Below are 24,368 nucleotides of genomic sequence, written 5' to 3' on the forward strand. Positions count from 1 at the left end.
TCTTTGTATATCATGTATATATTCGACTCTCTCTTATTCTTCTTTATCTTATCCTACAGGGGCTGGTCTAGACTATCATCTAGTCTCTTAAATGAACATATCGTACAGAAAAAAACAGTCATTCAATTATCTTAATAAAAATATAATAAAAAGGAGCCCCGAAAATTTCTTCATTTTCAGACTGATACTACAGTAATCTAGACTTGCCAAACATTAGAGACCTGCAAGGGCTGTTTCTTTATACATTTGTATTAGGGTCTGTAAGACAGACTAGGACGGGTCCACTATGTTTCTGAAGGGGTCAGATTATTACCCCTCTAATCACTGGAGCATAACTTTGTTTTGAAAACACTGTAGACCAAACGAACTGTAGACGAAAGTGGGCGTCCCCATACAAGCTTGGTGAGATAACGACGTGGGATGTGAGTGAAAGTGAGATAGTGGAAAGTTGTATGTTTATTCTGATTGGATAACAGTTATTGTACGCACTGTTTTACCATGACCCATACACAAATTAACAGTTAAGAATAAGTCTTATCAGAATTGTCATTTCCATTGGCAGTGTTCATGCTTTCATTGATTGATTAATAGTAGTAAGGAAAGTATTAGGAAGCTCCAGTTTCACTGCCAACATGGCAGCGCCCATGAGCTCTGAGATGTCAACCCTATCACTGGACGACTATGTTGTTGACTACATTAATTCCGAATTCACTGACAACATCAGAACGATATTTAATGCCAAAACACTATACGAAGAGACACGAGCGAAGAAAGAATCTTTGGAGAAAAAGGTACTTCTTTTGTTTTGTTTGACGTTATCCATATTTCGCCCTTTCACATCATAATCAGAAGCCCCAATAAAATCCCTTGTGTGTTTACAGTTCAGTATGTTTTACTCTAAGTGACAACAATCATTTTACATTGCCTAACAAGAATACCAATGATAGTATTTATACTATAATAGTCTTTTAGAAGTTGGATATAATTATGACAAGGAATATTTTGGAGGATAGCAACCCATTTTTTTATCATCTGATCATATGTTTTCGGACATGACAACAAAACCGACTGTTTTTTAATCTTGGACGCGACGTTAAACCCAATTTCACGTCACCTCACCTCGCTTCTTGCCCCTTCAAATGATTGAACAAAACACCAAATTTCTTAGCATTGTTGCAAAGGTGAAAGACAGGGTTAGGACGATTAGTATTATCGTTGTATTATAAATGTTGTGTATGTATAATATAGAAGTTGCTATCCATGATACACCTTGGCATAAGCATACCTATAATTTTAAGAAGATGGATGCATTTTGTGGCAGTACAAGAAATTAAAGGCCAGTGTTTGGTTGAAGTTCATCGTTTATTTTCACTTGTCCTTTAAAGCACTACTGGGGTTAAAGGGGCACTGATCTAACGCAATTCCCCGGGACTGGTTGTTGCCTTTGTTATTGTTTTTTCCCAGTGAGTACCCGGATGTATAGCTGAAATCTAGACTAGTTCGCGACCTCTGCTGCGCAATTCGTAAGCGCATCAGTCACTTTTATGGGTAGTAATAAGGGCGTATGGTCACATTGATCAACAAAATGAAATACAGTTTTCGAGATAATAGGGAAATGTAGGTATCTTTGTGGGTAGCATTGGCAATGGTGACGAAGTTTTGATAAGTCACTTGCTTGGTAATTTTGCGATTTTCATTAACACTATTTTGACTTGCAACACAAAGTAAATATTTCACCTGAGCATTGCTTTTTTTATAGTGTGTATATTTTTTTACTGTCAAAATGTGTAACATTTTCAAATTAATTTTAAAGTCTAAATATTGAGTTATTTTACAAAGTGACTGAAAAACATTTCCATCTGTATTATTATGATAACGAATTCCAAACATTTTGATGTTTAATGTCATCACCAAGAGACTGAAAATGTTACGTTGAAAAGTACATGTCTATGTTGTGTGGCTTCTAATCCTACATAATAATCTGTTGTGATGTTTGTAGGCCCTTTTGATCATCTTAATCAATCTGGACAGATTTTTTAGTCAAAATGACTGAAATATTTACACATTTTATAGATTGCCTGAGAGAATCACATTTTACAAATTGACGGTAATATATACACGCTTACAAAGGAAAAGACCTGTGAAAACAACGTCTATCGCGCATTGAAGAATTTCCCAACCAAGACGTAGAGAAACAAGACCGAATCGGTTCAAATGAAGGGAAAAAAAATGCAAATACCATAATTGCAACCTACCAAATTTATGTGTATACTATTTAGGAGCTTCCTTGTTCGAGGAATGTATCCGTGAATATCCACACAAAGGAACAATATCCCACTCGTCTGCAGATGTACAAAGAAACTTATTTGATGTCACGTGTCTCTGTAACAATCAAATATGTTAAAAGATATATATCGTTTCGGGATATTATAACCCGTGTTCGTTTCTCAACTGATCACTCGGATTATTTCAGGTGTTTCACATAGGTGTCAAGTCTCAAGGGTCGGCTGAGAAAGCCCACGTGACAACTATTTTCATAACGCCCACGGTTCCTAAAAATCCATTGAGTGATAGATAACAATGAGCAATCAATCCACGTATTATCAGTTAACCCTTTGAACAAAGTATGTTGTTTTTACATCGGCACTTCACGCCATGATATGAGTGTATTCCCTTTGTTTTAGTAAACCTAGACATGTAAACACTCACTTTTGACATATCCACTGTGCAAGATAACAGTGATTAATCAATCAACGTATTTTCTGTTAATCCTTTGATGACTAGGAACGATCTGTTGATTTACAACAAAGAAGTAAATCAACTGATCATTCCCCTCTTGCTGGTCTGCCACGTGCATATTACATAACACACATTTCACCTCACTTCAAACCTGGATTTAGATTGAATAATTACTCCAGACACAATAAATGCCAAATGGGAACCTTTGTCAGGTAATCTAAGTGGTGCTACCAATAATTGTACCTGTAATAAATTCATTGAATGAGCATCAAGTGAATGACGACAAATACACAAGTGTAGGGTTATACGAGAAAACGTGGATGACAACAAGGGATTGGTAATCGTATTATCGACGCAATCCTATAACTATAACCATCTGGGGTATTTCCAAATGAGGACATCCGATGAGCTCCGCGGTTCTTTTTGTCTGTTTGTTTAGGCTGAAGAAATTAATTAACATGCGCCCTTTGTCGAAATCTTTATAGATCCCAGTTAACCAATCAGTGTTTATGCAAAAATTCGTAAAACAAATATTGCCTCCAGCCGCCAAGTTTATTTAGCTGTCCTTGCAGACGGTAGCCCAGTCTCCGGTCACGCTCTGTTGCGTTGCGTATCATCCGGGTACTCACGGGGAAAAAACAATAACAAAGGCAACAACCAGTCCCGGGAATTGCGTTAGATCAGTGCCCCTTTAAGTGGTGATTAACATAGCTCACTTCTACTTGACAAGGTTTTTGTTGTTAAAGGCTCTATGCCGAGAGGCTAGTAACATCTGACGGCTAGAAGCTTGTCTACATTTCTATATTTACAATTGTCCACAAATCATAAAATATTTTTAAAAGCTCTATTTTTATTTCCATGACATTCATTTACCAACAAATATGTAAAGCCTTTGGAAAATGGATCTGTTGTAAAAGTGTCTCTATTTTGTATTTATTTAGGTCTCACTTGCCAGTTCAGAAGTTCCGTCAGAAATTAAGAAGGCAATCAAAAACGCTCAAACTATCAGCAAACAGATTAAGAAGGTTGGTGAGAATCAGGAAACGGTGAGGCACGATATCCTGGACCACCTGCGAGTACACAAGCCCATGCTGGATGATCTGACAGTACTCACTCAGCAGGTGGAGGAGCTGGAGCAATACACCAAATACCTTAGCATTGTTGCAAAGGTGGAAGACTGCAGGTGAGGAGGAGCAATAATATCACACTCTTTTCTTTTCGTGGTGGCACGTGGTCTTGTGCACAGTGCACAGGTCACAAATCAGATGAAGTTAAACAACGTCGGTCTCGGAGAGTAGTTGGATGGGTGACCGCGTTCAGTAGCTTGACTCCTGAGAGTTTCTAGGGCTTTGGTCCTGTCCACACTGAAGCACATGTGGTGTCTCCTTAGGCAAGTGACTTTGTTGGAAATGTGCCTCTGTTCACTCAGCAGTGAGTGGGTACCTGGTAGGATGAGATGGTAATGTGGCTGTGAACCTTCTAGCGCCCTAATTACAGGTAGCTTGGGTTGTATACTCCTCAGGGAGGTGAGGATGAAAATCGAGTGCTCACTGATCCATTGACCGGGGTAATGATGGTGTAGCGCCATGAGCATCCACTTTGTGAATGGAATCTGGTGCATTATAAATGCACATATGATGATGATGATGATGATGATGATGATGATGATGATGATGATGATGATGATTATTATTATTAACAGAATATCAAGCAACTATTCTCAAGGAACCATGACTAAGATTAGATGTTTGTACAGCTTGGCTTTCATTCCATGAAATCTATAATGAAATTGGACCCGCTCGGAGTGAAACTTATAATATTTAAAAGTAGTTATAATATAATGGGTTTTTTTTATAAAGCATACTATAGCTGATTGCAAGACATGAAACAATACATAACAGTGAAACGTCAGATTTGCAAAACTGCTTTAAAACCTGGTACACTGTCATCAGCTCCCAGTTACAAGCTGCACTGATCACAGAGTCTATGGGGAATGCTGTGGAGGTGTTCAACAGTCTGACTGCCCTTTACGACAGCCTTGAGGAGTCCCAGTGCAAAAACCTGGTGCAGTTCACCAAGGAGACCATCTTATTCTGGAACAAGCTTCTCAAGGATAAAATAGCAGCGTAAGTGAAAGCCTGTCGGCTTGATATTCAAATGGTTCAGGATTCAAGGGGCTCCAGGTCATTCAAAACATAACCCTAAACAGTTTTGGACATATGTGTCACACTGTCATATATTTGTAATGATTTTTCACAGATTTCAAGATCAATCTGAAGATTGATGGATGCTTATAAAATGTAGGGTAGGTGTGGTAGGGTAGTGGTTAAGTCGTTTGCTCGCCACACCAAAAGCCTGGGTTTCATTCCCCACAAGGGTACATTGTGTGAAGCCCGTTTCTGATGTCCCTAGCTGTGATATTGCTGCAATATTGCTAAAAGCAGCATAAAACAATACTCACTCGCTCACCCCATACGCTTATTAAATGAAGTTTTAGAAATATGTTCTTTCATATCTATATACATGTAGTTCTCCGTTTCCTTTCTTTCAATTTTGAAGTGAAGTCCTGCATATCAATTCTCTCTTGTATATATTTGTTGACTAAAAATGAATGTATTGTTACGTCTGTATTGCATAAGCAATATTCACTGACTTTAAGATTTTGGTTATAAAGGGAATTCGAGGATGTCCTGAAGGCTATGAGGTGGCCACTGGTGGCATCAACTATTAAAGCACCCATTGTTGCAAACGCCACAGAGATGAAGTCAAGAATGCAGTCACTCTTCAAGCAGCTCTTACAACTGGTCTTACCGTATCCTTTTGGGGAAAATGACAAACCATTTGTAGAGTATGTATGCATACTGATGGAAATAAATGAGAGAACAGTGGCAAATATAGGGAAATAAGCTTTACTGTCAGTACATTTGAAATGGCGCATACAAATTCAACACATGTCAGAACACATGTTCTTGGAATAGTAATTGTCCTGAAGAAATGTGTCATGAATAATTGTTTTGACAGCTTATGTCAGTATGATATGAACTTAATAAGATTTGTGGTGTAAACATGGTAAAGTTAGCATTCATCAGCTCCAATTGTAAAATCCCAAGAAACTGATTGGCAGCAACAACAGATATTGGGAGGGCAACTATAATTAGAATAAAGGGGTAAACGTTTTTCTTTTGGGGGGGGATGGTATGTATGTGGTATGTGTGTGTGGGGGGGGGGTGGGTGGGTGGGTGGGTGGTGGTAGCCTAATGGTAGCCGAGTGGTAGCCAGGTGGTAAATTGAGTCTCATCATGCCAGTCCCAGGTTCAATCCCCTCAATGTGTACATTGTTTGAAGCTTATTTTTAAGGGCGACTATGCTTGTCGTAAGAGGCGACTAACAGGATCGGGTGGTCAGGCTCGCTGACTTGTTTGAAGCATGTCATCGATCCCAACTGCGTGGATCGATGCTCATGATATCAACCACTGGATTGTCTGGTCCAGACTCTATTATTTACAGACCGCCGTCATATAGCTGGAATATTGCTGAGTGCGGCGTAAAACAACAAACCAACCAACCAATATTTTTTAAGGCCCCTGCTGTAATATTGGTAGAATATTGCCAAAAGTGTTGTAAAACCCTAGTCTGTCACGAATGCCTGAACATGATGTTGAGTGAGTGTCCTTGACCCTGCTAGTGACACCATCTCTATCGAGACCCAGGTGTCGAGTCCTGCCCTGCTGAACATCCCGGGGCTGAAGCCCCTCATCCTGCCGCTGCAGCTGATGCTGAAGCCCCTGAAGAAGAGGTTCAAGTATCACTTCTATGGGAAGAAACAGACCAACAGCCTTGATAAGGTGAGGGCACTGTAGTGTTGGAGTCCCGTGATGGGATTCGAACCTTCTGATCCAAGGTCGGATGCCTTGTCCACATGAATAAAGGGGATAACCGCGTCAGCAAACTGGCATGGTTGTCATCTGTGGGATGACTCCAGACCGTGTTACATGAGCATGACTGATTTTCAGTTCTTGCAAATTTGTAGCCCAGTCTAAGACACTGCAGTTCACTGTGCAGAGTTCTGTACCACAGATGTTCCAGATACTTGTAATAATTGGTTCAAATCTGAGATATACCTTACTCGACGTAATAAGCGCCCAGGGCGCTCTCAAAATTAGAAATAGGGGGCTCTTGTTAGAACATTGTTTTGTCGAAAAAAACAGAGTTGTAAGATAAATTCCGTGGTTTATGCTGACAGCCTGAAATGTTTATATACGAGAGATATATTTTTCCAGAATTTAATTGCCCATAATTAAGGGTGCATATAACACACGAGTGCGAATTATACGCGAATAAATAAGTATTGTGTACATTGATCAATCGGAAAGGGTGCTAATTGGGATTGTTCATGAGCCAATATATTAGCAAATATCGCCGTGGGCGCTTATTAGAGCAGGGCGCTTATTACGTCGAATACGGTACCCTGATTGTGATTCCATGTTTGTCAGCACCATAACTGCTCATGGTTTTCACCAAAGTGGTGAAAGTCTTTGACCTGAAAAATACTGTTCAAAGTTCGTAGATCCGCTAATATTTTGTGAATCTAATATAATTTATTTGGCTTTAACTCAAAGGATCAAATAAACTGTTTGTTTCAAAATAAAATGAGCCCAGACTAATTCAAGTACTTGTTTTAGAGATCATGCCACTTTTAAGGCTTTTTCTAAAAAAATAATCAAATATGCAATGAGAAATAATAATGTCTGATAACCATTATCTCAAAATGGGCCCGCCCCGCTCTAATAAGCACCCACGGTGATATTTGCTAATATATTGGCTAGTGAACAATCTCAGTTAGTACCCCTTCCGATTGATCAATGTACACAAGACTTATTTATTCATGTATGATACACACTCGTATGCACCCTCAATCCTGGAAAAATATATCTGTTGTATATAAACATTTCAGGCTCTCACCACAAACCACAAAATTTACGATCTTTCAACTCTGTGTTTTTTCACCAACTAATATTCTAATAAGAGCCCTCTATTTCTAATTTTGAGAGCACCCTGGGCGCTTATTACGTCGAATACGGAAATCATGGATTTGAATCACCCCAATTATGTTTCTAGGTTTATCAGCACCATACCCATGCTCATGGGTTTCATCACAGCGGTAAACGTCTTAGACCTTCATGACTTTGGGCTTCCCCCCACATTAAGCTGAATTCTGTTCAATGGGGCGTTAAATCCAACACAGTTACTAGTCTGTATCATTTAAGGCTGCATGAAAATGTTTGAATATTGTACCAGTGACGTAAAAAAACTAACCTTTCACTCAATTAACTTATAATACTGGTAATGCCATTGCCGGGATAGTATTGTAGATATGGAGATTACGACACAAGTTTCTGTCAGGAACCATTTATTTTTCGAGTTGTTTCAAAATGTATCTAACAATCGAAAATGAGAAACTTCATGAATTAGATGCGGTGTCTCACCCACTAACATAGAGTAAATCTGTAAAGCCTTCAAGGCAGTCATGTTGTTGTTTCTCCTTATAGCCGGAGTGGTACTTCACCCAAGTGTTGAGCTGGATCCGAGACCACACTGACTTCCTGATGATCAACATCCAGCCCTTGCTGAAGGAGGCTGGCCACGACAACCTCAATGCCAAGGTCAGTCAGCGTAGGGACGATCCTTGGACATATCCCAAGATGTTGTCTCCCATGTTGTCATTCATATATATATATAAATGTCAGAGAAACAGAGTTGCTTCCCTAAGACATGCCAGGATGTGATGACAGTGAGTTCCAATCATAGAATTGCTTGATTATTATCCTTGGTTTGTCAGCACCATACACATGTGTCATCCCATGATATAATAGGGATGTCATTGATTGGAAATGTTAGTATTGATATATCGACTCAAAAGTATCATGATGTATAATGAATTTAATTATTCTGCATGTGTATATAATAACAAAGAGGGGCACGGGTGGCCCAGTCGTCTAAGGCGCTGTGATTCGCTGTGCAGAGTTGCGTCCCGTGGACACGCAAGAAACCTATGGTTGTGGGTTCGCCCCGATTATGTTTCTAGGTTTGTCAGCACCATACCTGTGCTCGTGGGTTTCACCAAAGTGATAAACATCTGAGACCTGCATCACTTCAGACTTTCCTCCCACATTAAGCTGACACGCCGCGATATAACTGGAATACTGTTTAAAGCGGCGTTAAACACAACTCACTCACTCACTCTTTATAATAAAACAGGCCTATATAGACCTGCAATTAATGGATTTAATGATAAATATATATATGGTACATAAATCACTGTGTCTGAGCTGCCACAGGTTCCGTATATATATACATGTATATGTAGATACATTTGGAGATAAAAACGTCCGTCACTGGCCACAGAATTCCTCAATATTATTTAAGATTCTAAAAGTCCAGTTCTTTCCAAATAGCCCTAGAGATATAATTAGCTCTGCTCGAAAACATTTGTTAATGTGCCCACAACGGATGTACGGTACACTTTTTGTCAGGGCTACATTATGCTACTGTTTTAGGAAGTCACATTTTGTTTCCTTCATGGGGATTCCATGTTAGAATAGGTTCCCAGCAACCTATGCTGGTATAATAGGTGACAGTGGATCTAGTGGTCAGATTCGGGGACTTGATTTGTATCATCGACGGCATTGATTGTTGTTCATAACATCAATCATTGGTTTGTCTGGTCCAGAATTGATTATTTACAGGCTGCCATATTATAGATGGACTTTTGTTGAGTGTGACATAAACTAAAAAATACACACACAATTACTTTCACAAAAAGCAGCTGCAGTAACTGTAACCATATTTTTTATAATTTGATATCAGGTGCAAGGGTATGGAGTGACCAATCATGTTGATTTAAATCATTTTACAACCTTGCTGTTGGCAGATCGAGTTGATGCGAGGCCTGGTGATCCTGGTGATGGAGAAGATGGTTAACGACCTGCCGGACCTGGTCTATGATGAGCACTTCTTCTCCCACATGGTGGACGAGGCCCTGCTGTTTGACAGGGAGCTGAGGCTCACCTACAACTACCCCAGCACAGAGCCCGGCTGTCTCCACGTGCTCTCCTCGGGCGACGCCATCGACAAGTGGCTCATTATTGAGAAGAGGTGTAAGTTGCTGCATCATCATCATCATCATCATTATGATCATAATCACATAATCATCATAATCACAGGATGTATCTGGACCTGTTTAGAGGCCGATGTCTGCAGAAAATGCTGTTATATTTTTCCTCCTCCCTCCTCCTCCTCCTCCTCCTCCTCCTCCTCCCCCTCCTCCTATTCCTCCTCCTCCTCCTCATGTTTGATAGTTACAGTGCGTGGAAGGTCATCATTTGAGATGTGCACTATTTGTGTTTCAGTTGCCATACAGAAGATCGAAGCCATGCTGTCCTCCCCCACTGCCTGGCAGTCCCAGTACAGGGACATCGCTGATGTGGACGAGCTGAAGGTGCCCGAGTGTGGGGAAAGCTTCATGACACTCCTCCTCACCATCACAGGTGAGTCACGCATCACAGGGGATCACATGTTGCGGGGGGGTCACATGTCATGAGGGGTCACATGTCACAGGGGGGGTCACATGTCATGGGGGGTCACATGTCATGGGGGTCACATGTCATGGGGGGTGGGGATGTGTGTGTGTCACATGTCACACGTTGCAGGGAGTCATACATAGCACAGGGAGTCACACATCACAGGGGGTCACACATCACAGGGGGTCACACATCACAGGGGGTCACAGCACAGGGAGTCACACATCACAGGGGGTCACATAGCACAGGGAGTCACACATCACAGGGGTCATACATCATGGGTCACACATCACAGGGGGTCACATAGCACAGGGAGTCACACATCACAGGGGGTCACATCACAGGGAGTCACACATCACAGGGGGTCACACATCACAGGGAGTCACTTATTGTTGGGAGTCACGGAGCACAGGGAGTAAAAATCGTTAGCCACACATCATTTGTAAGTCACACAACACAGGGGGTCACACATTCAAAGGGCCACACATCACAGGTACCTCATACATCACAGAGAGGCACACACATTTGTTTTGTCTAATTCGTTTGCTAAACCTGTCTTTGTCATCTCCAGACCGGTACAAGCCACTGCCTGATGTGACCAGCAAGTTGCGCTTCCTCGGGCTGCAACTAGAGCTACTGGAGGACTTCCGTGTCCGTGTGGTGCAGGTGATGCAGCAGGAGACACACAACCCTGTAGGGAGCTGCTTCTGCGCTATACTCAACACAGTGCACTATGTGGGAGAGGTGCTTCAGGAGTGGAGTGAGACAGTGGTGAGTTGTAGATAACCCTGTAGGGAGCTGCTAGTGGGGGAGGTGCTTCAGGAGTGGGGTGAGACAGTGGTGAGTGTTGTAGATAACCCTGTAGGGAGCTGCTAGTGGGGGAGGTGCTTCAGGAGTGGAGTGAGACAGTGGTGAGTGTTGTAGATAACCCTGTAGGGAGCTGCTAGTGGGGGAGGTGCTTCAGGAGTGAAGGTAGACAGTGGTGAGTGTTGTAGATAACCCTGTAGGGAGCTGCTAGTGGGGGAGGTGCTTCAGGAGTGGAGTGAGACAGTGGTGAGTTGTAGATAACCCTGTAGGGAGCTGCTAGTGGGGGAGGTGCTTCAGGAGTGAAGGTAGACAGTGGTGAGTGTTGTAGATAACCCTGTAGGGAGCTGCTAGTGGGGGAGGTGCTTCAGGAGTGGAGTGAGACAGTGGTGAGTGTTGTAGATAACCCTGTAGGGAGCTGCTAGTGGGGGAGGTGCTTCAGGAGTGGAGTGAGACAGTGGTGAGTGTTGTAGATAACCCTGTAGGGAGCTGCTAGTGGGGGAGGTGCTTCAGGAGTGGGGTGAGACAGTGGTGAGTGTTGTAGATAACCCTGTAGGGAGCTGCTAGTGGGGGAGGTGCTTCAGGAGTGGAGTGAGACAGTGGTGAGTTGTAGATAACCCTGTAGGGAGCTGCTAGTGGGGGAGGTGCTTCAGGAGTGAAGGTAGACAGTGGTGAGTGTTGTAGATAACCCTGTAGGGAGCTGCTAGTGGGGGAGGTGCTTCAGGAGTGGAGGTAGACAGTGGTGAGTGTTGTAGATAACCCTGTAGGGAGCTGCTAGTGGGGGAGGTGCTTCAGGAGTGGAGTGAGACAGTGGTGAGTTGTAGATAACCCTGTAGGGAGCTGCTAGTGGGGGAGGTGCTTCAGGAGTGAAGGTAGACAGTGGTGAGTGTTGTAGATAACCCTGTAGGGAGCTGCTAGTGGGGGAGGTGCTTCAGGAGTGGAGGTAGACAGTGGTGAGTGTTGTAGATAACCCTGTAGGGAGCTGCTAGTGGGGGAGGTGCTTCAGGAGTGGAGTGAGACAGTGGTGAGTGTTGTAGATAACCCTGTAGGGAGCTGCTAGTGGGGGAGGTGCTTCAGGAGTGGGGTGAGACAGTGGTGAGTGTTGTAGATAACCCTGTAGGGAGCTGCTAGTTGGGGAGGTGCTTCAGGAGTGGAGTGAGACAGTGGTGAGTGTTGTAGATAACCCTGTAGGGAGCTGCTAGTGGGGGAGGTGCTTCAGGAGTGGAGTGAGACAGTGGTGAGTGTTGTAGATAACCCTGTAGGGAGCTGCTAGTGGGGGAGGTGCTTCAGGAATGGAGTGAGACAGTGGTGAGTTGTAGATAACCCTGTAGGGAGCTGCTAGTGGGGGAGGTGCTTCAGGAGTGGAGTGTAGGGAGCTGCTAGTGGGGGAGGTGCTTCAGGAATGGAGTGAGACAGTGGTGAGTTGTAGATAACCCTGTAGGGAGCTGCTAGTGGGGGAGGTGCTTCAGGAGTGGAGTGGTGAGTGTTGTAGATAACCCTGTAGGGAGCTGCTAGTGGGGGAGGTGCTTCAGGAGTGGAGTGAGACAGTGGTGAGTTGTAGATAACCCTGTAGGGAGCTGCTAGTGGGGGAGGTGCTTCAGGAGTGGGGTGAGACAGTGGTGAGTGTTGTAGATAACCCTGTAGGGAGCTGCTTGTAGGGGAGGTGCTTCAGGAGTGGAGTGAGACAGTGGTGAGTTGTAGATAACCCTGTAGGGAGCTGCTAGTGGGGGAGGTGCTTCAGGAGTGGAGTGAGACAGTGGTGAGTTGTAGATAACCCTGTAGGGAGCTGCTAGTGGGGGAGGTGCTTCAGGAACGGGGTGAGACAGTGGTGAGTGTTGTAGATAACCCTGTAGGGAGCTGCTTGTGGGGGAGGTTGTAGATAACCCTGTAGGGAGCTGCTAGTGGGGGAGGTGCTTCAGGAGTGGAGTGAGACAGTGGTGAGTGTTGTAGATAACCCTGTAGGGAGCTGCTAGTGGGGGAGGTGCTTCAGGAGTGAAGGTAGACAGTGGTGAGTGTTGTAGATAACCCTGTAGGGAGCTGCTAGTGGGGGAGGTGCTTCAGGAGTGGAGTGAGACAGTGGTGAGTTGTAGATAACCCTGTAGGGAGCTGCTAGTGGGGGAGGTGCTTCAGGAGTGAAGGTAGACAGTGGTGAGTGTTGTAGATAACCCTGTAGGGAGCTGCTAGTGGGGGAGGTGCTTCAGGAGTGGAGTGAGACAGTGGTGAGTGTTGTAGATAACCCTGTAGGGAGCTGCTAGTGGGGGAGGTGCTTCAGGAGTGGAGTGAGACAGTGGTGAGTGTTGTAGATAACCCTGTAGGGAGCTGCTAGTGGGGGAGGTGCTTCAGGAGTGAAGGTAGACAGTGGTGAGTTTTGTAGATAACCCTGTAGGGAGCTGCTAGTGGGGGAGGTGCTTCAGGAGTGGAGTGAGACAGTGGTGAGTTGTAGATAACCCTGTAGGGAGCTGCTAGTGGGGGAGGTGCTTCAGGAGTGAAGGTAGACAGTGGTGAGTGTTGTAGATAACCCTGTAGGGAGCTGCTAGTGGGGGAGGTGCTTCAGGAGTGGAGGTAGACAGTGGTGAGTGTTGTAGATAACCCTGTAGGGAGCTGCTAGTGGGGGAGGTGCTTCAGGAGTGGAGTGAGACAGTGGTGAGTTGTAGATAACCCTGTAGGGAGCTGCTAGTGGGGGAGGTGCTTCAGGAGTGAAGGTAGACAGTGGTGAGTGTTGTGGATAACCCTGTAGGGAGCTGCTAGTGGGGGAGGTGCTTCAGGAGTGGAGGTAGACAGTGGTGAGTGTTGTAGATAACCCTGTAGGGAGCTGCTAGTGGGGGAGGTGCTTCAGGAGTGGAGTGAGACAGTGGTGAGTGTTGTAGATAACCCTGTAGGGAGCTGCTAGTGGGGGAGGTGCTTCAGGAGTGGGGTGAGACAGTGGTGAGTGTTGTAGATAACCCTGTAGGGAGCTGCTAGTTGGGGAGGTGCTTCAGGAGTGGAGTGAGACAGTGGTGAGTGTTGTAGATAACCCTGTAGGGAGCTGCTAGTGGGGGAGGTGCTTCAGGAGTGGAGTGAGACAGTGGTGAGTGTTGTAGATAACCCTGTAGGGAGCTGCTAGTGGGGGAGGTGCTTCAGGAATGGAGTGAGACAGTGGTGAGTTGTAGATAACCCTGTAGGGAGCTGCTAGTGGGGGAGGTGCTTCAGGAGTGGAGTGTAGGGAGCTGCTAGTGGGGGAGGTGCTTCAGGAATGGAGTGAGACAGTGGTGAGTTGTAGATAACCCTGTAGGGAGCTGCTAGTGGGGGAGGTGCTTCAGGAGTGGAGTGGTGAGTGTTGTAGATAACCCTGTAGGGAGCTGCTAGTGGGGGAGGTGCTTCAGGAGTGGAGTGAGACAGTGGTGAGTTGTAGATAACCCTGTAGGGAGCTGCTAGTGGGGGAGGTGCTTCAGGAGTGGGGTGAGACAGTGGTGAGTGTTGTAGATAACCCTGTAGGGAGCTGCTTGTAGGGGAGGTGCTTCAGGAGTGGAGTGAGACAGTGGTGAGTTGTAGATAACCGTGTAGGGAGCTGCTAGTGGGGGAGGTGCTTCAGGAGTGGAGTGAGACAGTGGTGAGTTGTAGATAACCCTGTAGGGAGCTGCTAGTGGGGGAGGTGCTTCAGGAGTGGGGTGAGACAGTGGTGAGTGTTGTAGATAACCCTGTAGGGAGCTGCTTGTGGGGGAGGTTGTAGATAACCCTGTAGGGAGCTGCTAGTGGGGGAGGTGCTTCAGGAGTGGAGTGAGACAGTGGTGAGTGTTGTAGATAACCCTGTAGGGAGCTGCTAGTGGGGGAGGTGCTTCAGGAATGGAGTGAGACAGTGGTGAGTTGTAGATAACCCTGTAGGGAGCTGCTAGTGGGGGAGGTGCTTCAGGAGTGGAGTGAGACAGTGGTGAGTGTTGTAGATAACCCTGTAGGGAGCTGCTAGTGGGGGAGGTGCTTCAGGAGTGGAGTGAGACAGTGGTGAGTTGTAGATAACCCTGTAGGGAGCTGCTAGTGGTGGAGGTGCTTCAGGAGCGGGGTGAGACAGTGGTGAGTGTTGTAGATAACCCTGTAGGGAGCTGCTTGTAGGGGAGGTGCTTCAGGAGTGGAGTGAGACAGTGGTGAGTTGTAGATAACCCTGTAGGGAGCTGCTAGTGGGGGAGGTGCTTCAGGAGTGGAGTGAGACAGTGGTGAGTTGTAGATAACCCTGTAGGGAGCTGCTAGTGGGGGAGGTGCTTCAGGAGTGGGGTGAGACAGTGGTGAGTTGTAGATAACCCTGTAGGGAGCTGCTAGTGGGGGAGGTGCTTCAGGAGTGGAGTGAGACAGTGGTGAGTGTTGTAGATAACCCTGTAGGGAGCTGCTAGTGGGGAAGGTGCTTCAGGAGTGGAGTGAGACAGTGGTGAGTGTTGTAGATAACCCTGTAGGGAGCTGCTTGTGTGCTATACTCAACACAGTGCACTGTAGAAGAGGGGGTTTAGGAGTGGAGTGAGATTTACCTAAAGTGTGGACACTTTGTACATTTTGTTCTTATAAGATGATTTGAAGATGCACATACCTAAGTTGCAAGCCAAAAGACATGTGCTCCTCATAGATACATTTATCATCTTGTTTCAGTGGTCAGGACCTCACAGTATGATACTCATTCCGTGACACCAGCACAGTGCACAAAATTTTGATTGCACCCCAAACAGATGATTCACAATGATGACATCAGTCCACTTTCTGTTCTTGATGGGGCGGTTGGGAAACTTAGTGGCAAAAGCGTTTGCTCGTCATGTTGAAAGACGGGGTTCGATTTCTGACATGGGTACAATGTGTGTCCCCTGTGTGTCTGTTCTTGACATGATTATCTGTTGTTTGTTTCAGTTTTTTATCCAGCTAATGTATCAAAAATCCACACATTCCCAGAGGATGAAGAAGGAGAAACAGAGTAAAGCAAAAGGTGACCGACCTCGGTCCCTCTCCCTCAACCAGTCCGCTGACTCCAGCAAGGTACTGCTTATCTGCCCTTGTATGTTCAAGTTGAAGGGCAACAACGCTTCAACTCTCAGTTGTGTTGCTGGCACCATTTTTATTAGCCCCCTTGTTCACTAGATGCTGATTAACACTGAACGCAAGTCAAACCAGTCCAGATGATAGTCCATAATAAGCAAATTTTGAATCCACGAAGAAAAAGTCATCCATATTTCAATACTTTCCAAGCTGAAATGTTGTCCTCTATTTCTGTAGCACCTTGACAACATTAATCATTGTATGTATTTTGACTAGAAATATTGATGTTGTTATAATGCAAATTCCACATAATTTTTGTTCTTTTCCCCCCACTGTGATGTCATGTGGGATGCAATGATAATAATGTGTAACGCTATTATTGTGAACAGTAAGACATTAGCTTACTGAAACATAAGCTGGCTTTGATGTGCATTGTCAGAAGTGGAGAGGACCTATATCATTTAGTTACACTAACAACCCATTCACTCACTCACTCATGGTCCCTCCCATCCACCTATTCTTTGACACACCACCCACACACCCACACCCACACCCACACCCACACCCACACCCACACACTCACACATCTGCTCACTCACTCACCCACCCATCCACCCACCACCCTACCTAAGCCCATTATTCTGAAATATAGCTCAAACATGGTGTTAGACTTTCTCACTCGATAAGACACACACTCACTCAACCACTCATTCATTCACTCACTCACTCACTCACTCAACCACTCATTCATTCACTCACAAATAGCATTTGTTCATTATGTCTATGACACAGGTTCAGTTGGTAGAAAGTGTAGGTGCAACTGGTGAAACCCACTAACTCACTTACTCATGCCAAAGGCACTCACTCACTCACTCACTCACTCACTCACTCATGCCAAAGGTACTCACTCACTCACTCACTCACTCACTCACTCATGCTGCAGGTATAGTGGGTACAATTGTGGGGACAATGCGTGAAGCCAATCCTGGTGGTCAAATCACTGATCTGGGCTATATTTGACTCAATTAATCAAAGACTGCCATCATGTTGCGATATTGGAATATATCATTCCTTCACACATCCATCCACTTCTGACTGGAAAACAGAAGGTCAGCGGTTCCATCCCCTTGCCGAGTCGTACCAAATGACCTTTAATGGTACTTCTTGTCACCCTGCCTGACACATGCACATACCAGGGGGTTCAAATGACAACTGAGTCAGAATGATGTGTCTATGTATCACATAAAAACAACATAAGTTCAGACTAGTTCAATCAGCCACATACACACATGAATGCCTGACACTGTATGAGTGAAAAAATCTTGTAAAGGACATTAAACTCTGTTTCACCCTACCCATGAAGATCCGGGGTACAATAGGTCTTCAGCAATCCATTCTTGCCGTAAAAGGTGACTATGCTTGACGTAGGAGGTGACTAACAGGATCAGGTGGTCAGGCTCACTGACTTGGTTAAAGCATGTCATCGATTGCGTGGATCCATGCTCATGATATCAATCACTGGATTGTCTGGTCAAGACTCGATTATTTACAGACTGCCATCATAAAGATAGAATATTGCTGAGTGTGGTGAAAAAGACAACCAACCAACCGTTTCACCTCATTTTAGTGGTAAAACAGTAACGTTATTACGTATTTTTATATTAAAGTGTAAGTTGATATTGGATACACAGACAGCTATCCTAAACAAACCACTGTCTCTCTGTCCAGCTGAGTGAGGACCTGGACATAAGCAGCCTGCCGACTCTGAACACCACCGTGTTTGATGACATCAATGATCTGTTCGAGTCCCTCAAGGTGGACATGTTGAAGAACAGTGTGAGCTACGTCTTCACCGACTTCCAGGCCAGGAGTCAGCCCTACAGGAAGGACAGGTGGGAGATAACGACTTTAAACTTAGCATGGTCAGCCTTACAAGTGAGCAGAGATTCCCTTTAAGTTTGACCTGGTCAGCTTTACAGGTGGGCAGAGAGTACCTTTAGGTTTAGCCTGGTCAGCCTTACAAGTGAGCAGAGATTCCCTTTAAGTTTGACCTGGTCAGCTTTACAGGTGGGCAGAGAGTACCTTTAGGTTTAGCCTGGTAAGCCTTGCAAGTGAGCAGAGATTCCCTTTAAGCTTGACCAGGTCAGCTTTACAGGTGGGCAGAGAGTACCTTTAAGTTTGGCCTGGTCAGAGTGGGCAGAGAGTACCTTTAAGTTTAGCCTGGTCAGCCTTACAAGTGGGCAGAGAGTACCTTTAAGCTTAGCCAGGTCAGAGTGGGCAGAGAGTACCTTTAAGTTTGACCTGGTCAGCCTTACAAGTGGGCAGAGTGTACCTTTAGATTTAGCCTGGTAAGCCTAATAGGTGGGTAGAGACTACCTTTCAGTTTGGCCTGGTCAGCCTTACAAGTGGGCAGAGAGTACCTTTAAGTTTGACCTTGACAGCTTTACAGGTGGGCAGAGTGTACCTTTAAGTTGGGCCTGGTGAGCCTTACAGGTGGGTAGAGAGTAACTTCAAATTTAGCCTTGTCAGTCTTACAGGTGGGAAGAGTGTACCTTTAAGTTTGACCTGGTCAGCCCTACAGGTGGACAGAGAGTCCCTTTAAATCTGACCTGGACAGCCTTACAAGTGGGCAGGGCGTACCTTTAAGATTGGCCTGGTCAGCTTTACAGGTGGGCAGAGTGTACCTTTAAGATTGGCCTGGTCAGCTTTACTGGTGGGTAGAGAGTACCTTTAAGATTAGCCTGTTCAGCTTTACTGGTGGGTAGAGAGTACCTTTAAGTTTGACCTTGTCAGCTTTACAGGTGGGCAGAGTGTACCTTTAAGATTGGCCTGGTCAGCTTTACAGGTGGGTAGAGAGTACCTTTAAGTTGAGCCTGGTCAGCCTTACAGGTGGGCAGAGAGTACCTTTAAGTTGAGCCCGGTCAGCCTTACAGGTGGGCAGAGAGTACCTTTAAGATTGGCCTGGTCAGCTTTACAGGTGGGTAGAGAGTACCTTTAAGTTGAGCCTGGTCAGCCTTACAGGTGGGCAGAGAGTACCTTTAAGTTGAGCCTGGTCAGCCTTACAGGTGGGCAGAGAGTACCTTTAAGATTGGCCTGGTCAGCCTTACAGGTGGGCAGAGAGTACCTTTAAGTTCAGCCTGGTCAGCCTGACAGGTGGGCAGAGAGTACCTTTAAGTTTAGCCTGGTCAGCCTTACAGGTGGGCAGAGAGTACCTTTAAGTTCAGGTCGTTGGTCATCAGCTAAGTGTAGATGGAGTAGATGAATCTTGGTTTCGCGATCAAAATTACTAAAGGTTGGTAAATCTAATTGATGGTAAGTCACTTTGCTGTGGGGAAATGGACCTACCATTCTTTTCAGAATGCATTGGGCAGAATGGTTAATGCATTTCTTGTCACGTTGAAGACCCTGGTTTGATGGATCTCTTGCAGATGGATTTCCCTACCATCACATAAGGATCTGATGATTACACTAGGCCTGTCTGCGTCGGCCTGTGAGATGCTGCTTGTCCTCAAGGATCATCTCGCTGTCATGGAGGATCTCCTCAGCAAACCGCTCTTTCACAAGTTCTGGCAGCGACTGGCGGAGAAAATTAATAAGTTCATCCTCGACGAGGTACACAACACATTGCCACAGATGCCAACTACTGCGATTCTGGCGTAATGTTTATGACTTTGAGACTAAAATTACGATTTTATGCTTGCCCTCTCCCAAATTACAATTAGGGACATTTTTCTGATGAATTATTTTCATGCATAAAATATGTCGGAGTGTAAATTATTTATGCACCAGTGACATAAAGCATTCTACAGCAATATTATGCTTGCCAATGAGAGCCATGTTTTCAAGTAACATAGTATTGAAATATCCATTACTCAGTGATACAAGGGGTCTGATTGGTTGGCTTAAAACCCACTCATCATGTACACACGGTATCATTTTGGAAGTCATTATGTTGCTGAAAAACAGTTAAGTGTTGTCACATGATGAATTTATGAATGTATGGATCTTCCGTCTTACGTCTCACAGAAATGTCGAAGTGAAAATCTGCATCGCGGTATGATTAACATGATCCTTTTTCACATGATATTACACTATTTTACCACACTCCAAAACTTTAATTAGGGTCTGCATCTCAGCATTTCCAGTGATTCTTGCAGAGTTGCATCCCTTAGCAGCCTTGCAAGGATCTGCTGGTTGGGGATTTGAAGCCCATTTTTTCATGATAACTGTTCTTTTTTTTCTGTGACCTATACCCGTGTTTAACCGAAGTGGTAAGCGTCTAATATTTGCATCACTTTGGGTTTTTCTGACCCATTAAGCTGACACGATATTATATAACTGAAAATCTGTTAAAAAGAACCTTAAACGTGAGTGCTTGTGTTGACCATGGTGTGTGATCGTGTTCCAGGTGATCCTGTCCAACCACTTCAACGAGGGGGGCGCAGCACAGCTCCAGTTCGATATGACTCGTAACGTCTTCCCACTGTTTGGCGAGTTCACCAACAAACCAGAGACCTACTTCAGAGAGTGAGTGACCTCTCAGGTTTCCCTGTAGAAGAATCAGCCATGAGTATCTCATGGGCAGATCAATGAGGATTGTGTGGTTACCATTTGTGGCCTCTGCTTATTGTGTCATTGTACCCAGTGGTGTTGATTGTTGCAACAAATTCTCACCTGTCTGAAAGTGATTAAAGGTGTCTCTGGTAGCCACACTCTCTACTTAGCTTAGGACCCGTGAAGACCCGGGGTAGAATAGATCTTCAGCAACCCATGCTTGCCGTAAAAGGTGACTATGCTTGTCTTAAGAGGCAACTTATGGGATCGGGTGGTCAGACTCACTGACTTGGTTGATGCATGTCATCGCATCCCCATTGCATGGATTGATGCTCATGATGTCCATCACTGGATTGTCTGGTCCAGACTCGATTATTTACAGACTGCCGTCATATAACTGGCATATTGCTGAGTGCGGCTTTTAACAACAAACAAACAACAAACTTAGCTTAGGCCCCTATGGGGATTCCGGTTTAGAATTGATCCCAAGAAATCTATGCTGGTTACGGATTGGGTGGTCCGACTCAGTGACTTGTTTGAAGGTGTCACCTTGTACACTGATGGCATTGGATCCTTGCTCATAATATCAATCACTGGATTATCTGCGTTGCCCACCTACATCTTTGGGGAACAACTCACTCCCCTCTAAAAAATAACGTTCTCCGTTATACAACTTCATCAAGTTGCGAGCGTATGTTCAAATCTCCAGAAATGACGGCATGATAGAACAATGTTTTATCGTGAAATAAACCCCACTTTGTTCTTCAATGTTCTTTGCGATTTATCACATAGCTATCTCATATTCCTCCATAAATGCAAAAAATATTGAAGTCAATTCTTAAATGAACAATATGTGAGTGTGAGGGGGGGGGGGGGGGGGGGGGGGAGGGCAGTTTCCTCCCCTGAATTTTTTATAGAAAACATTTTTCCTTGTGAAAGTTAACTTGAATAAGAAATGAATAATCTTATTCGCCCCCCCTGTCAAAAAAAGTTAACTACGGCCTTGTCTTTACTGGACTCATTACTTGTAAATATTTTTTCAGAGTGAAGGAAGCCTGCACGTTGCTGACATTAAAGACAGGCTCCGCCATCCTCCTGAAGGAGGTCCTATATTCAGCCCTACATGAAGCCAAGAAGGACCCTAATGCCAAGTCAACAGACCCTAAATCTGCCTTACATGAAGTAGGGATCTACAAGATCCCCTCCAGCCTTGCTGAGTCTATACTGAGTAGGCGAACCAACCTCTCTGTCAGGTGATCAAGTGGTACAATGATAAGTTCTGAGGGTGTACAGCTCATCCTCGTCCATCAGGGTTATGTTATCTCCACCTTATAGCCTGGGCTATGCCTGGCTGGACTAAACATTGTATACTATATAAGTATTAATATACTTTATAAGTCAATGTTCTGAAATGTAGCTGCAATGTGGTATATGTTAGGATTACCAGCTACAGTGTTAATTTACAGTTATATCCTTAAAATTATGAATAGGTTTTTCAATATCTACTACTCGAAAGAAGTTAGATGCTCATGATATCAATCTCTGGATTGTCTGGTCCAGACTCGATTATTTACAGACCGCCGTCATATAGCTGGAATATTGCTTAGTGTGGCGTTAAATAAGAAACAAACAAACAAAAAAAGTAAATAACACCCATTTCTTTCATAGTACTGCAGTTCATCTGCAATGCCATGACAGATTAACTATCGTAATATTAAAGAATTGGGTGGTCCTTGACTTGTTTTGAGTAGTATATATAGTCTTGTAAATCATTGACTAAGAACACCTTGAAAAATAGATCAAATAGATTATGTGTATCATGTTTTTTACATTCTTTTTGAGTACATATTCCATGATAACAAAACTAAAGTGTACTTAATCAGCAAACTCATTATATCAGATCTTAGTTCTCACTCCTGCTCATCAAAGATTTGAGGACATTCCGTCACTGCATCACTTACAAGATCAGGAAGGATACAGTCAGATTTGTTTTCTAATTATTCAACCTCAAAAAGGTTAACACGGGGTGTTCCGAGCGATGCTTACAGGCTATACAAATGATTGTGTCACAATCGTTGTCCATCTCTCACGTCAATATGGGACAAATATTTGAACGGAAAAGACTTTACAAAGCCCATGCTAAGTACTGCCATACAATCTTGGCCATGTACCAGACATTCCAGAATGTTCTTTTGTCAGCTTTCCAATTTGGAATTGATAATTTGGTCAAAATAATTTTCAAAGCATCTCTGGAATGGAAGTTGCCAGTTTGAAAAAACTTGAGAGAGATGCTTTCTGGTTGGCTAATTTCAACTTCTCATTGGTCGATTCATTGGTTGGTCAAAGTCACTTAAAGGTCGTTCTGATGTAACCTTCAATGGAATGTCTTCGGATCTTTGTTTAGTGGTAGCAAGAGTTGAGATCTGATGTTAATGTGCTTGGCTTAATCAGCCATGAACATGAAGTACAGTGAATGGTAACATACAGCAATATTGGTATGGTCCGCCCCTTGTGGAACCAACTGACTACACAGTGTCTGATATGTGTAGTGACAGAACTGTTCAGATGTCAAACTTAATAACTTATTTAATTGCTACATACTTGGGCAATTCAGGTGGAGCCTGTGACTTTTGACTTACATATATTTTACCATTTGAGGTTATTTCTTGAAGATTTTGTCAATCACCCGGCATGTATGTCGGAGGACTCAAGGACGTTCATGTTCACGCCTCCCATGGAGACGCATCTTGTCCTACCCTTGTCTCAGTCACTGCCAAAGATTAACTTCCAAAATACTGACCAATATGTACAGAGACACTACTAACAATCTAGCACTGTTGTCACAGTGCATACACACTTCTACTAATATTTTGGTCATAGTCACTATATATTTTCTCTACTTTTTAACTATTTGTATCAACATGTACAATGGAACCTTGTTTAATTAATGTGTGTAGGTACGGTGTGGTGGGTAGGGGTAGGGTATGGGAGAGGGGTAGGGTGTGGGGGAGGTATGGTAGTGTTTATTGGATAGGGTAGTGTGGGAGGTAGGGTAGGATGTGTTGGGGGGTAGGGGGAGGGGTAGGGTGTGGGGGAGGTATGGTAGTGGTTATTGGAGTAGGGTAGTGTGGGAGGTAGGGTAGGATGTGTTGGGGGGGTAGGGTATGGGGGAGGGGTAGGGTGTGGGGGGGGTATGATAGTGTTTATTGGTGTAGGGTAGGGTGTCTGAAGGTACGGTGTGTGGGATAGGGGTAGGGTGGGTGTGGGGGAGGTAGGGTGTGTGGGGTAGAGGTAGGGTGTGGGGGAGGTAGGGAGGGTTTATTGGGGTAGGGTGAGTGTGGGAGGTATAGTAGGGTGTGTGTAAGTAAGGTGTGGGGGATAGGGGTAGGGTGTTATGGAGGTAGGGTGTGTGTTGGATAGGGGTAGGGTGAGTGGGAGGTAGGGTGTGTGGGGTTGGGGTAGGGGGAGCGGCAGGTAGGGTGTGTGGGGTTGGGGTAGGGGGAGTGGGAGGTAGGGCTTGGTGTGGGTAGGTGCGATATGTGAGGTGGGGTAGGGTGTGTAGGTATGGTGTGGGGAGGGGGGGTGGGGGGGATGGTGCATATAATCATCCAGCATATTTTTCTTTCCCAGTCCATTAACCAGGTGAATTTAGGGATGCTATAAATACCATGCGTAGTGTATACACAGTGAAAACCTGTTATT

General features: G+C 44.5%; 1 protein-coding gene across 1 annotated transcript; it reads left to right on the plus strand.

Annotated features, from left to right (window-relative positions):
- The first annotated feature begins 619 nt into the window (after positions 1 to 619).
- Positions 620 to 23,654, plus strand: LOC124151221 (RAD50-interacting protein 1-like). Its single transcript, XM_048392637.1, has 14 exons — positions 620 to 791; positions 3,681 to 3,922; positions 4,692 to 4,865; positions 5,414 to 5,551; positions 6,425 to 6,584; positions 8,289 to 8,402; positions 9,671 to 9,896; positions 10,149 to 10,286; positions 10,891 to 11,090; positions 15,987 to 16,112; positions 17,841 to 18,004; positions 19,541 to 19,724; positions 20,521 to 20,639; positions 21,710 to 23,654. The coding sequence occupies exons 1-14, from the start codon at positions 633 to 635 to the stop codon at positions 21,921 to 21,923; spliced, it is 2,358 nt and encodes a 785-aa protein (XP_048248594.1). The 5' UTR covers positions 620 to 632; the 3' UTR covers positions 21,924 to 23,654.
- The last annotated feature ends 714 nt before the right edge of the window (positions 23,655 to 24,368 follow it).

This window comes from Haliotis rufescens, unplaced genomic scaffold (assembly GCF_023055435.1).
Source record: "Haliotis rufescens isolate VD_foot unplaced genomic scaffold, xgHalRufe1.0.p SCAF_11, whole genome shotgun sequence".
Lineage (NCBI taxonomy): Eukaryota > Metazoa > Mollusca > Gastropoda > Lepetellida > Haliotidae > Haliotis > Haliotis rufescens.

Excerpts from the sequence above, each read along its gene's own strand:
- LOC124151221 (XM_048392637.1), top strand. The coding sequence starts at position 633 with ATGGCAGCGCCCATGAGCTCTGAGATGTCAACCCTATCACTGGACGAC. Across the intron at positions 5,552-6,424 it reads CTCTTACAACTGGTCTTACC|TGACACCATCTCTATCGAGA; the intron begins GTATCCTTTTGG and ends TGACCCTGCTAG. Across the intron at positions 16,113-17,840 it reads AGTCCGCTGACTCCAGCAAG|CTGAGTGAGGACCTGGACAT; the intron begins GTACTGCTTATC and ends CTCTCTGTCCAG.